This window comes from Aulostomus chinensis, chromosome 12 (genome assembly GCF_037954235.1).
Source record: "Aulostomus chinensis isolate RoL2024-O1b breed Wild chromosome 12, RoL_Achi_v1.0, whole genome shotgun sequence".
Classification (NCBI taxonomy): Eukaryota; Metazoa; Chordata; class Actinopteri; order Syngnathiformes; family Aulostomidae; genus Aulostomus; species Aulostomus chinensis.
The window spans coordinates 15,062,873-15,076,834 of NC_141331.1; the positions used below are offsets into that span (position 1 = coordinate 15,062,873).

The window sequence follows — 13,962 nt, forward strand, 5'->3', positions numbered from 1 at the left end:
CTCTGTCCCCTACTATTACATATTGACTACAACATTATGACCTAGTTCCATTTCAGGCTAAGTAGCATGATTCCAGCCAGTAGCTCTTTAGTGTTTAAAAGCCTGAGCGAATCCAACTGGTGAGGACATTTTCCTGATGAGGTGATGAGCAATAGGTGAGGTCAGGAGCTAATGGAAGTCACTCACACACTTCAAGAGAGAATCTGATTGGTTGAGTGTGTGATAACTTCATCACATTTATCCTCCAGACCATTCCTTTCAGTCTGTGATGGGTTTTCTCCAGCATTTCTCCTCATGTAGTGATTAAATGTAGCTGTACCAACATCCATCCAGGCAGAATTGAATTGTAAATGGCTGCATGCTGCTTTGTGCCCCAGTTTTTTCTCACACTGAGAATAAACACGGCAATGGTGGAGAAAAATAAGCCATGCTCTGCTCAGTTTTACTAAACCCGTACTTGAACAAAGCTGCATGTTATATTTGTCTGTGTGTGTGTGTGTGTGTGTGTGTGTGTGTGTGTGTGTGTGTGTGTGTGTGTGTGTGTGTGTGTGTTGATGGGTGAATGAGAGGCTGTGTAAAGCACTCTGCCCTGTCTTCACATGAATGTGTTATATAGCTGTAGTCCATTCTACACAGAGCTTTCTAATGATTGTACTTCTAAGTGCTCCCAGTTCAATTGAGCTGCGCAAGGAAGAAAAACTAGACAGCTGTAATGGAGAGACTGTGGGATCTACCTTAGTTCAGTCAAACCCTGCAGCTCTAAAGCTTTGATTTCACCTGTCACTTTTTAGTAGCAGTTAGGTATATATTAATTTTAGCTGACTAAGATCCAAGGGTCCTGTACTTTGCCTGCTCACCTGGTGATAGGCCTTGTTGGTTCAGTTGACCTCTTGTTAATGTTACTTTCTACACCTGAACACTTCCTGCTTCCACCTCAAATCACAATGCATACCACTGATAAGAGATGAATGCTGTTATGTTTTCCCTCTGCAACATCAGAACAAAGCATTCTCTGCCCTTTTGAACTAAAGACCTGACAAAATATACAGGAACTTTGTGACTCCGTTTATGACTTCACACATCCCTCTTGGTCACCTTGTCAGTCATTCTGCAGACATTATTTAGTGATGTTGTCCAGCATTGTTGTCAAAAAAGCACCAGAGTTCTGTAGTTTTTGTCCTTACCTCACCATCTTAAGAAGTAGTCATTTGTGGGACTTTCTGATGAACATGTTACGTTTGTAGCTATGCTAGTGGCTCTGTAACTCTGTACTTGGACAACAACATGCTAGTGCTTGCATGTTAATGTAATGTGTTGTGTTTGACATTTTAGTTAACTGTGGCATCATGGAGACATCTGCTGATTGGCACCAAGTACTGGACACTTGACCTGATGACAGCAGAACAGGAAAAGTCAGGAAATCCAGAAAGTCAAGAATCCCCTGGGGAATGGGAATGACTTAAAAAAAAAAAAAATCATGGCCATCCGTCCATATTTAATATTTCAGTTTTGGCTGACAAACTGCAACTAGTGTGGCTGAAAATTCTCAGATGAAAACATGACTACACCTTTTTAGAATTCCTTTTAAAGAAGGTGCTGGTAACTTGACATACATTCATTTGTCTCCTCAAATCCTTTGACACGCTTGATTGATTTCCACACCGTCCAGCGACACACTTGTGAAAAACAGCACCACTTCAAGATTTATGTAAAAGGTTCTCTTAAATCCCAGCAGTCACTGACACAGCTGTAGCGCTTCCCGTGAGGGCCAAGTAGTGTTCGTTCATGTGCGGTGCATACACACTTCCAGGTGGGTAGAGGGCTATTATTGCATGGACTTTAATGCAGCATCCACGCTGCTACTCCCATTTTTAGAATGAAGCAGTACGCTGAAGCTTGCACACCAGAAGAACATTCATCAACTCACTTCCCTCTGAGTCGAAGACCTCTGGGCTTGAAAATCTAGTCTCCTTCACAAGATGAAGCGCGAGTGTGTGGGAATGAATGTAGCCCACTGCTGCTCTGACCAGCAGGCCAGTTCCTTGAAGTGGAAATGAGTGAAAGCAAAGTTATGTGTGTATGTGTTTGAGAGAGTGTGTGCTTTCCAGAGATGAAATGGAATAAAAATTTCATATCCCATATTTTGGTTATCAGTATGATGACCATGTTCTTAATGTTTTCCTCGAATGTTGATATAAACTTGAGTCATTTCACCAAGTTTTCACAGGAAAGCAGAACGCAGCAATTTTGTTTGCAGAAATATTACTGCTTCTTAAATTATAGATTCAGCATTACTCCATTTTACAGAGATTTTCTGTCTGCATGCACAGTTTCAGGCAAACATGCACCAATCTAATAGCACATAATAGTGCTGACTCATCAGGGCTCTGGAGTAACTTTTCCACTGGTTGCACTGGTGCTAGCAACTTTCTCAGTTGGTCACACAAGCACATGATTTGGTCGCCTGTGCTTTCAGGTTACAGTTGATCAATAACCTTGCATGCTGCGAAAGAGTTGTCTTAATTCAGATACCTCAATGAAGCACTCAAAGTGCCTGAAAACTTGATCTTTGCAAAATATATTACTCTGAATATTAAGTGTCTCTGCCAAGAACTGGTTAAAACAGATCAACTTGTAATTGCATCAAAAGAAAACAAAGCCAGTTCATTCTCTCCTGTGCTGAGCGATGGCTGTCGTCCAACCTCTGAAACGTTATTGTTTCGAGCTTCAACTGCATTTACCACTAACAAGTGTGGAGTTGCCTGCAGTGGACGATCCACACATCCTGCATTAGACAGACATTGGCATAGTTTCCCCCTCATACCTCAACAATGTGCACTGTGTCAGCCATTGTGGTTGAAAGTGGTACTTTTTTCCCCTCACCAGTCTGTCGGCCAGTCTCTCCGTCCCTTCTGCACAGTCATCATCAGTGGTGTCTGAGTCGGCACCTTTCCTAGATTCTCTGCTCTGGAGTTTAAGTTGGAGATGTACATTCTGCTGTGTGCCATTAGTTGGGCAGAGCCAGCAAAGTGGTGATATTTAACACTGAAAACCCCACCAATCAACTGTAGATGTGTCCCGTGTCGGGGCTGTCATCTGGAGGGGCGACTCTCAAACTACACGATAAAACTAAGTTCTGTGTATACAGAAGATCACAGCTGCTACCCTCAACACTTCAGACCAATCCAACTTTATACGCCTTACGTTCGAACTCTTATGAACAGATTGAGTTACATTAAAAATCCACACACACAAAAGCTGAACTCTGAATTGTTATACTAAAACGTTTTTTTTTTTTAGCAGAATTATTTCTGCATCCGTACATGCGTGGATATGTACGTCTGTTTTTTGTGTTGAACATGTATTGCTCTGGGCCCTGTGTTGGTGTCTGTATGATATCTTCTCCATAAATAAGTTAAACTAACTAAACAGGAATATTTGCTTTGATACTGTGAACTTGTAATGGCATGAAATGTGAAGCAGACCGCCATGATTTCATTGTATGCTGCGTGTGTTGTAACTTATTGATGCCAAACTGTACTTAATCAAATACGCTTTTAATCACAGTTGAGAACAGTGTCAGGAGAAGCGCTGGGGTTCATCATGAAACTGTTTCATTTCCCTCCCTTCATGTGTGCTTCCTGTACGAACTCCAAACTAAGGCACTGCTCAGGTTCAGGTTCAGCCTTTATAGGTAGCTTATAGCCAGGACATCTAGAATCTCTGATGCGCAGGCTCACACACACAAACACACACATACACACACTCACGCAGACATAGCTGTTAGATATGTAGGATACACACTGCTATCCATAAACATGATCTGCTTGTTATTCCTGTCTCATCCTTCTCCATCGCGTGTTCGTCAGCTGTGGCCTCTGATGTGCTTGGTCTTCTGTGTGTGTGAGAAACAGCTGCCAAGGGACCCCTCGTCTTTCTTCAACCACTCTGTTCCTCCTCCTCCTCCTCCTCTCTCTGCCAACAAGTTTCATGCTACTCTGTGTGAACCCAGCAATTTTCCAAACAATCTAAATATGCTATTCAGCAGTGACATGTTAGCAGGCTCTGGTGAAGATGAACTAGCTAGTTAGCTGTCAGGAAAGTCACTTCAGTTATTAGTCACCCACCACCACACTAAAGCCCTCACTCTTCATGTGAATACTTTAAATCATCTTCTGCATAGTGCATCATTTAACAGAAGGAGGTCTCCTCGGTTGTGCTCAGCAGAGAGACTTAAATATGGTCTCACTGATGTGTGCAAACAAATTTAAAGTATCTCTGAAAGCACACAAGTGGGGAAGTCAGAGGCAGGTAAGGCAGGAGCTACCTTTGATCCTGGATGTAGCTGTCACTGGCAGGCCCAGGGTGCCTGCTCCACTTTCCTTTCCCTGTCTACATCATCTATTTTCAGCCTTTTGATTAGCGTAGATACCTTTCCTGCATGTGGACAGTGTCAAGACACCAGAGAATAACAAGTAGAAAACCAGCACTTTCATTAATTTTATTTTGGGTATTAGCAAAAAGTGAAAACCTGAGTGTTAATTCAATTGTCAGGAGTATGGAAGTGTCCTTCACCGCTCAGGTTTCTCTGAAGATTTTCTTTATTCTTTGCTTCTGAGGGCTCATGAGTGGAACTCAGCCTCAATTAGAGAGACTTGCTGACCTAATCCTTCTCCTCTCCCACAGGATCCCAGGCTTTCCTGGCCTTCTAATATCTGCACTCTGTGGTAACACACCAAGATGTTTCTGAATTATCTTTATATTCCTAATCAATTCATTGCCTCCATGAATATGAAAGGGTTGGCTTGTTATTCTGGGCGTGCGCACGGTTATCACTCGTACCTTCATGTCCCCTGAGCTCTGCATAGCATCGTAATATCACTTCTACGGTGCACAACGTTTCCTGGTGGGGTTCTCTCACTCTTTTCATCAAGCTGGTTTCCAGACCCAGCAGGCAGCATCAACTCTGATCCGTACAACCAGCACCATGTGGCAGATGAAGCTAGCAACTTGCCGGTAAACACAGTGGAGCATTTATCTGCCAGAGAGCCACACATATCTGTCAGGAATGAGTTTATTTCAGAGCAAAGCTGAAAGAGGAGCAGATATTGGACTGAGATTGATTCAGTTGATGCCAATAGAACTCCAAGTCTACGATCGGTTGGATTTATAAACCATAGACTGGTTAACAGCCAAAAAACTCAAACTGGGTTTAAAGTATGAAAACCAAGTGTGGGAGGAGGCAGCCATCACTAACCTGTTTCTCTCTTTTCTCCTGTTATTGTTGGCACGACAGGTTTGGGAAAAACTAAGTGGAAGACAAGCACCCGGGATGCATCTCCAACTCCAAGCTCAGACACTGAATATCCCTCCAATGGCAGCGGTGGCGGCGGGATGGGAGGAGGTGCCGCCGAGAGAATCTACGACCTCAACATCCCCGCTGTGGTCAAGTTTGCCTACACAGCTGAGAGGGACGACGAGCTGAGCCTGATGAAGGGCTCCAGGGTCATCGTGATGGAGAAGTGCAGTGACGGGTGGTGGCGGGGCAGCCAGGCGGGCCGTGTGGGTTGGTTTCCTTCCAATTACGTCCAGGAGGAGCTGGGAGGAGTAGATGACAGAGGGGAGGGAGATTCGTCACGGGGCTACCACGGAGGCTCTCAAGGGACGTTACTGGCCAATGGGAGCGCAGGTGGTCGTGGTGGAGTGCTTCACCTGGTTCAAACACTCTACCCCTTCAGCTCTGTGACAGAGGAGGAGCTGAACTTTGAGAAGGGAGAGGTCATGGAGGTGGTGGAGAAGCCGGAGAATGACCCGGAGTGGTGGAGGTGTAAAAATTCACGTGGCATGGTGGGCCTGGTACCTAAAAACTATGTGATGGTGCTGGACGAGCGACCCGCCCCGCCCTCCTCTACGACGAGCTCCCCGCAGAACCGCTATGTAGCAGCAGCACGCTCAGGGAAGTTCGCCGGGAGGGACTGGTACTACGGCAACATCACCAGACACCAGGCCGAGTGTATACTCAACGAGCGAGGAGAGGAGGGCGACTTCCTCATAAGAGACAGCGAGTCATCGGTGAGTCTGCGGGTGGGGGTCAGAACTGGGTGGCATTAGAGAGGCCAGGACCAGAGTTTAGAATATATGAGTCTAGGAACCTGCTGGAATGTGTCAGAACCGTTCTAAGACCTAAATGAGACGAGAACAGAGAACAAGGGAGTGGGACTGGATAAACGTGATCCGGCATGTGTTCTTGTCCTACCCTCTTAGACCTGAGGCAACAGCTGCTTCATGTATGGCACTGTTTACTGATATTTTGTGAAATACTAAGTGAATATGAAGGCAAAGGTAACTCTTTCTACATTCAAGCAAAACGTCTAAGCTGTTTTAAATGTTTATTTAAAATTTGATGTTCCTGTCAGCAGCAACTGAGGAGAAAGAAATTGGTGGATATTGACAATTCTCTGTTGACACATGAAGTATGACACATGCAGCAGCTTCAGCCAGCCGCACGGATCCACTCTACATGTGTCAGCTTGATCTCTCCAATCACCCACTGATGCTCCGTTGGCTTCAGCTCTGTAGAGGAGCAGCTCGGCTCCCTTACAGAGTTAGAGCAGTATATTGTTACCCACGGCTGATCTGTGCGGTTTTTCATTCTTACTGTGCTAACATTATAGATATTTGACAGCATTAACATTTAAAACGACAATATAAATAAATTCTAGTGAAATATTCAGCCTAGAAACAGAGATAATCTGAACCCCGATGCTTCAGTGGTGATTTACTGCCACCTGCAGGAGTGAAGTGCTCTGTTTAGAAATGTCACTAAATTTCTCTCATCTCTCTCTCTTCTCTCTCTCATCTCTCTCTCTCTCTCCTCTCTCTCATGTCTTGCAGCCCAGTGATTTCTCAGTGTCCCTGAAGGCCGTAGGAAAGAATAAGCACTTTAAAGTGCAGCTGTCAGACGGAGTGTATTGCATCGGCCAGCGCAGGTTCACCTCCATGGATGAACTAGTGGAGCACTACAAGAAAGCGCCCATCTTCACCAGCGAACATGGAGAGAAGCTGTACCTGGTCAAAGCGCTGCTGTGACTCTCACTTCCTTCCTCACACTGGATCGCTCTCTCGCTCTCTCTTACACACACACACACACAAAACGCCACTCTCTAACTGTCTTAATCCAAGCCTTAGCTCTGGAGCCTCTCCTCATGGCATCTGCTTCCACATCATCAGTTACCCATGTATCTGTCGCCCTCCAGTGGCGATCCGCTGAAACGCCACAACCACCAGTGAACCCTAAGACAGCTAGCGCTGTCTGCTAGTATCCAGCAACGTCCTTCATGTACAGCACCAAGCCTCATCTGCTGCTAACAGAACGCCTGAGCGCCTTGTCGGGGGTGAAACTCTCCTTCTGATGTCATACATGTTCATGTACTGCCACGCACATCATCAGTCACGCCATTGTTCTTAACCACGAGGACACGTTCGAAGACGACTAGAACCTTCGAGGGGCCACACTCTGCTTGTTTTATTTCTTTCATTTATTGTTAAATAACTTCTTCCGTCCTTAAGTTTTTTTTAAAGCTGATTTTCAGTTCCTCTCTGAGGGTTCCGATCATCGCACCTTCATCTAGTGACTTCACAAAGTGACCAGAATCACTCTCTTGCCTTCTTCCTCCTGATTTTCATCATCGCTTTTTTCCCCCCTTCCCCATCTCTATTTGAACATTTGTCGTCTTTCACGTTTGCACCTTTTCTCCACACGCTCAGTCATTACTAGACTAGACAAGCTGGATACACAAGCCTCTGTAATGTCTCTGAAGTCAGGTGGTTTTACTGCAGTAGTGGGAGATCTGGGATATTCCTGTGTAGTTTGAATGTTTATCCGTGTAACCAAACGTGCCACGGCTGCAGCTCTGCACTGCACTCACCACAAAACAGACCGTCAATGCTCCTGTCCTGTGTCACAGGTCTCTGCCCTCCTCTCTCCAGGATGTATCTGCAGCTGCGTGGGGATACCGACTGAGAGTATTAATAAGAATAATAGTAATACAACCCTTCTGAGTAATAAGACTTGATCTGCTTCTGCACACAAATGCAGTAATACCTCAGATCCATACGGCAAAGATGAATCGGCTCATAACATTTAGCCGTCCTAAAAATATCATCCACATGCTGAGAAACTATTTGCAACTACATGAAAAAAAATTGGTTCAAAATTAAGAAGCAACTTTGTTACATCCAGAAACCAAATATCCCGTCGTCTGGTGGATAAATGGGGAAACCTCCAGTCCTACCAAACAAACGTTCTCTTTCTATTTCTACGTGCATTCGTTTACCGATGGAAGTGTTGATCATGGGGTCGTCAGCTTTTATATGATATACCTGAATGTTATTGAGCATTGTTATTTAATTCTTGTCTCCACTGTATGTATATATTCAAAATAAGATGAGGTGCATAAATGAATCGTTATGATCCAACTATGGTACTGTATCACCGGCAACGTGATGAGAATTGAAATACTTTTGTTCAATAAAATTTTTTTTGAAGAATAGTAAACCAGCTGAAAGGTGGGATTTGGTGCATGTTTTTACTATCTGGTCTGTGTTTGGTGGAAAACTCGTTTAACGTCTTAAACTTAAGACGTGTGTGTCGGCAGGCGCGCTAAACAGCACAGTTAACAGCCGACACCTACGGCTTTTACTAGGAGCAGCAACTGAACCACAGCGCCGTAAACTGCTGCCTCTCCTGCTGCCTCTCCTGCTGCCTCTCCTGCTGCCTCTCCTGCTGCCTCTCCTGCTGCCTCTCCTGCACTGACCTCTGCGAGGTCCTGTTTACCGCAACCGTTTCATATTTTACTAATTAGTAATTACAGGTTGTTGAAAAGCTCGTATAATCAGTTGCAGGGGCTTCCCAGATAAATTCACAGTTCGACCCCTCTGCCTGCCCCCCCCCCCCTCAAAAAATAAATATTAATGCTGGTAATACCAATTTGTTTTTGTACTCCTCAGGGAAGGTTTCTGTCAGAGTGACATTGACCTTTGACCACCAAAATGTTTTCATCCCCAAGTCCCAGTGGAGGGCTGTGGAAGACACAAGGTTCTCCAGAGATCTCTCGCTGGCAAGGACGGACGTGAGCAGGGGTTTAAAAACAGCATGCGAGGATGTGGAGGCAGCGCTCGGCATACACATTTACTATATTTCACCACTTTATTTAGGCCGCTGGAGTCCAGACTGAGGCTCACGAAGACGCAATCATACGCTGAGGAGCTCAGTGCTTCATGGACACTAGGAATGAATCTGTGATGGAATGACTTTAACTTCACTCTCATTTGTTTACACCCCCCCAAAAAAAAAAAAAAACCTTAATGAACAGGGGACAAGCGATGAAGTGAAAATATCCCAAACTGTAACTGAACATAAAAAAGACAACGTGAGCAAACTTACAAACGCAATCAAATGTTGGGATCAATAATTGCATGTCAAGGATGAATCGGTCAGTTACACAACTAGTAAGTAAAGATGCCCTTTGTTCCACGAGAGGTTTGAAACAATGCCGTTATCCAGCAGAATGTTCTGTGCCTTTATGTGTTACAATGTCGCAAAGGTGTCTGGGACCATTTGTCAGAACTTATTCCAGTCTGGTGTGACAACCAAACAGCAGTATGGAAAGAAGTAGATGTGTTTTAACAGGACCTGGCAGGAGCAAGATAACAGATAACGAACCTAAATCAGGTTAATTACACATGAGAATTATTTTTTCTAAAGTCTTAAATACGAGTCCTTCTTTTAATGTTACAGTTACAGTGTGCGAGACGCGTCGGCGGGAGCCTGAATGTGATACAGACGTGTATGAGGCTGCAGCAAATGTCACTGACAGAAGAATTCCCACCTGTAAAACAACATCCCACAGTAACGAGCTGGAAAACAGTGATAGTGAGGGAAGTCGTCGTTATGCCAAACTCCCGCCAGGTGGCAGTAGAGCTTCTACCACATAAATCCAAAGATGTCATCAAACTGAACTGCATTTATCAAACTTCAACAATTTCTCCTTTTTGAATTTTTTTGGGGACTTTTTTCCAAATGTGATTTAATTTTTTCTTTTCAGAGAAATGAATTTGTCTCTCAGTGACGAAACAAGTGATTCACAAAAGCAATAATGTCATTGTTTAGGAAAAAATAAAGACATCAATGTGATCTGAGAAGATCACCACCACCACTACTACTACTACTACTACTACTACTACTACTACTACTACTACTACTACTACTACTACTACTACTACTACTACTACCATACCACCACTAGTGTTTCACATCACCACACTCAGCAGATGAAACCTCGGAGCGATAGCGACACCTCCAAATGCTCATCCCCTCTACTTATTTATTAAAGTGAGCAATGACATAACTTGACCTTTCCCATGATGCCCGCTGTGTGTTTGTACCTCGGCAAAGACAAATAATCTTGAATTTACATCGAGTTGATTCATGTTTACGATCTGCAGTAAAAGTCGACGTCTACTTACGGCTGTCTGGCTTGGAGGAATCACTAAAAATCTCTCTTCTGATTGGTCCGCCCGCTGCTACTAGGCAACATCCTCATCCCTCGTTCTTGAAGATGTTCCTCTCCTCCCTGGTATACTACGCGGATCTTTAATCAGTCCTGCTGACCTCAGGAGCTCTTCCTCCTCCTCCTCCTCCTCCTCCTCCTCTTCATCAGACAGTAGATTAGACGAGCACTGCACTATCACGACACCCCCCACCTCCCCGACCCCTCAGTTTAAAGAGCATCCTGAACGGTTCTCTAGTCTGGACCTGTGCTTCGACGGCTACGGCCCGTTGAGCTCCACGCAGTCAGCTGGGCCTACTCACTGAACCATCACACAACTCTGGCCTCAGGGGCAAAGTGTCATCTGAAGTGATCCAAGTGAACACTAGTGCCCTTTTAACCATTTTTCAAGTATTTGCTGCAGCTCCAACACAGACATGTCCCCCTGGTGGAGCTTCCTCCGGGAGGAAGAGGGGTTTATTTCAGCGGATGTCTTTCAGGGGGTGGGTTGAGCTGATTTTGGAACCGTCTGTGTGCTTCATAAATCAACAATTTTGCACGTCGGTGATCAGGAGTGTATTTCTACATCCACTGAGGGGGTCGATATCAGTAAAGGCAGCTGTCATCCTCTACAATGACGTCACGGGAAGGAGATTATGATCTTATTGGGTCAAGCCGAGCCTCCCCCCGGGGGTTCTACAGCATCTGCACTCACAGTTTCACCGAGTTGTCGGGATTGAGCCACCGCGACCCGGGTCAAACTGGAGGCTTTCAATTATCTTCTATCACCGCTGATGCTCCCCCACCGCAGTCTGAGCTGTAAAACTGGAAAACCTCCCGCCCCGGGAGAGTGACATCACAGGTTTTGGCGTGGGATGTGTGAATATTAAGTGGTGGGAGGAAAATGGAAGAATCCGTCAACATAATCAGTCCGGAGCTGAAAGCGCCTTGAACACTTTACTCTTCTGCTAGCGGCAGCAGTACCACACATGCACCACCAGGGCGGCGCTTTCTGAGCCACCAGATGGAGATGTGGTGACGGTGGTGGTGGTGGGGGACCGCTGTGGTCACAGACACCTGCTCTCCTGGGAATGTGGGGGGAGACAGCAAGTGTTTTCGAATGTATTCTGTTCTATTCAAGGTGGCGTGCCGGTCCCTCCTCATCTTGGAGCAGGCGCAGGAGCAGAGGTGGAGCAGTTTGCCACGCGAGGGAATGAGCACTACTTTAGTTCACTAGTGCGTGAAGTAATCCTCCATCTTTCTCTGGTTCACCTGATTCCTGGCAGTTGTTCTCACACACGTCTTGGATCTCAACTATAAATCAACCGCTGGTAGGAAAGAGAGACACTGTCACAGCTGGACAGTGGATCCTCCACGCCCTGGTGGTAGGCAGGCACTGGTGGGCCTGCTGGCCACTAAGGGGGGTGGCGTGCGCTGTCTGGAGCCCAAGAGGAAGGACGTTACTCTTTAAGAGAAAAAGAAGCATCTCACTGTCTCTCAGCAAACGTGAGGCGAGGCGCTGCCAGCTACGACACTGCAGTGGCACTTGGAGGAGTCCTCCTCAGAGACATGGCAGGGACAGACATCAGCACAGCAGTACCCCCCCCCCCCCATGCTCACGATAGATGACAAGACAGCGCTCTCCTGCTGACATTTATTTTGGGGTTATTAGACTTCATGGCCTTTTGATTCATTTGATGAGTCTGGATCCTCACAACTGCATGGTGAGACCACAGTAGTGTAAAATCACCATCTCACCCATGTCCCATGTGAGGGCCGGGAGGCAGGAGTGGGATATCAATCTGCTCCTGTAGGGAATGCTGTTGATGGTGCAGCAGCGCCTCTCTGCACCATTAAGCTTTGGATTGTTGTGAACTGATGTTGACTGATTGTGGGTCTTAAAGAGAACTTGAGCTTTTAACTCAAAGCTGACAACATGGAGAGGACAAAAAAAATACAGAAAACAACACATATGATCAGGCAGGATGGTGGTGCAGTGGTCAGCACTGTCGCCTCACAGCAAGAAGGTTCCAGGTTCAAGTCCCGGCTCCAGCACGGGATCTTTCTGTGTGAGTCTCCATGTTCTCCCTGTTCCTGTGTGGGTTCTCTCTGGTACTCCAGCTTCCTCCCACAGTCCAAAGACATCAAGAGGGGACGAGGCTGATTGATACTCTAAATTGACCGTAGGTGTGACTGTGAGTGTGAATGGTTGTCTGTCTCTATGTGTTGGTCCTGTGATGGACTGGTGACCTGTCCAGGGTGAACCCCACCTCTCGCCCAAAGGCTGCTGGGATAGACTCCACCCCCCACCACCACCCTCAGCTTCTCTGGCGGCTGACGTGCAAGCGACGCACATGACGGTTGCAGGTTTCACTTTGGGTCATCAGGTCTGTTTTTCCACAAACATTCCGATCTGAAAACCTTATGGTTTTCCGCTGCAATCAACCGGCTTCATTTCAGAAGCAAGAGAAGCTGTTTGCAAATACAATCAAATCCAGAAATCATTACAAAAAAAATGAAGAGAAAAAAGAGAGAAAAAAACACCATCCGCACACATGGTGATTGCAGAAAAATATGAGAGTACGTAAGTGAGGGATCCAGCAGCTGCGTGGAGACACTCGCTCATCGAACGCAGGGTCACGATACATCCTAACATCTCAAGTCACGTGCTTTTTGGAATCTGCAGTTTTCTTACATCGTCGTCAACGTATAAAAATCTCACATTTCATGTAAACAGAATGAAATGAAAACGTTCCCGAGTTCATTTATTCTGTTAAAATGAGAGAAAAGTCATTAAAATTCACGTGAAAGTCTTAATAATGGCACAGCTGCACGTGTGCAGGCTAATGAAGCTGAGTGTGTGAGGGACATCTGGCCTGTCACTTCTGATAAATCTGTCTCATGTCACAACACACAGGATGCAACGGGGTGTGTGTGTGTGTGTGTGTGTGTGTGTGTGTGTGTGTGCGCGCGCATATGTGAACAGATATTACTGATCTTTATGTGTTTGTTCTATTAACAGGGTAGGAACACCTCTCTTGTCTCCAGAGCTGCTCTTTCCTGCTGTGGTGACTTCTTGTCTGAGGCCGATCAAATATCATGTCTGATGAATGTTTTCTGCTCTTCATCACGTCACAAACACCATGTTCACGTCTCCCTTCCCTCGTTTTCCTCTCCTCCACCAATCTGCTCCGTGTGGGAATTTTCAAATGGCACCTTTGAGGAAACATGACAGATAAGTTTCCTTGATGTGTTTTCAGACATTGATATGTGTGTGTGTGTGTGTGTGTGTGTGTGTGTGTGTGTGTGTGTGTGTGTGTGTGTGTGTGCGCGTATAGTCTTCCTGAATCCAAAGACATCTGTTTTCCCTTTTATTATTTGTGTTTTCTCTCTTCGTTGGCAGCCCGAGGAC

The 13,962-nt window shown here is 45.6% G+C and overlaps 1 protein-coding gene across 1 annotated transcript in view; it reads left to right on the top strand.

Moving 5' to 3' along the window:
• Positions 1–8,593, top strand: part of nck2a (NCK adaptor protein 2a) — a 31,661-nt gene extending 23,068 nt beyond the window's left edge. Inside the window, exons 3-4 of the mRNA XM_086220381.1 lie at positions 5,297–6,072; positions 6,895–8,593. Of these exons, the coding sequence (XP_086076507.1) occupies positions 5,297–6,072; positions 6,895–7,089 (971 nt within the window). The 3' untranslated portion in view covers positions 7,090–8,593. The remainder of the gene's footprint in view (positions 1–5,296; positions 6,073–6,894) is intronic.
• Positions 8,594–13,962: the final 5,369 nt, after the last annotated feature.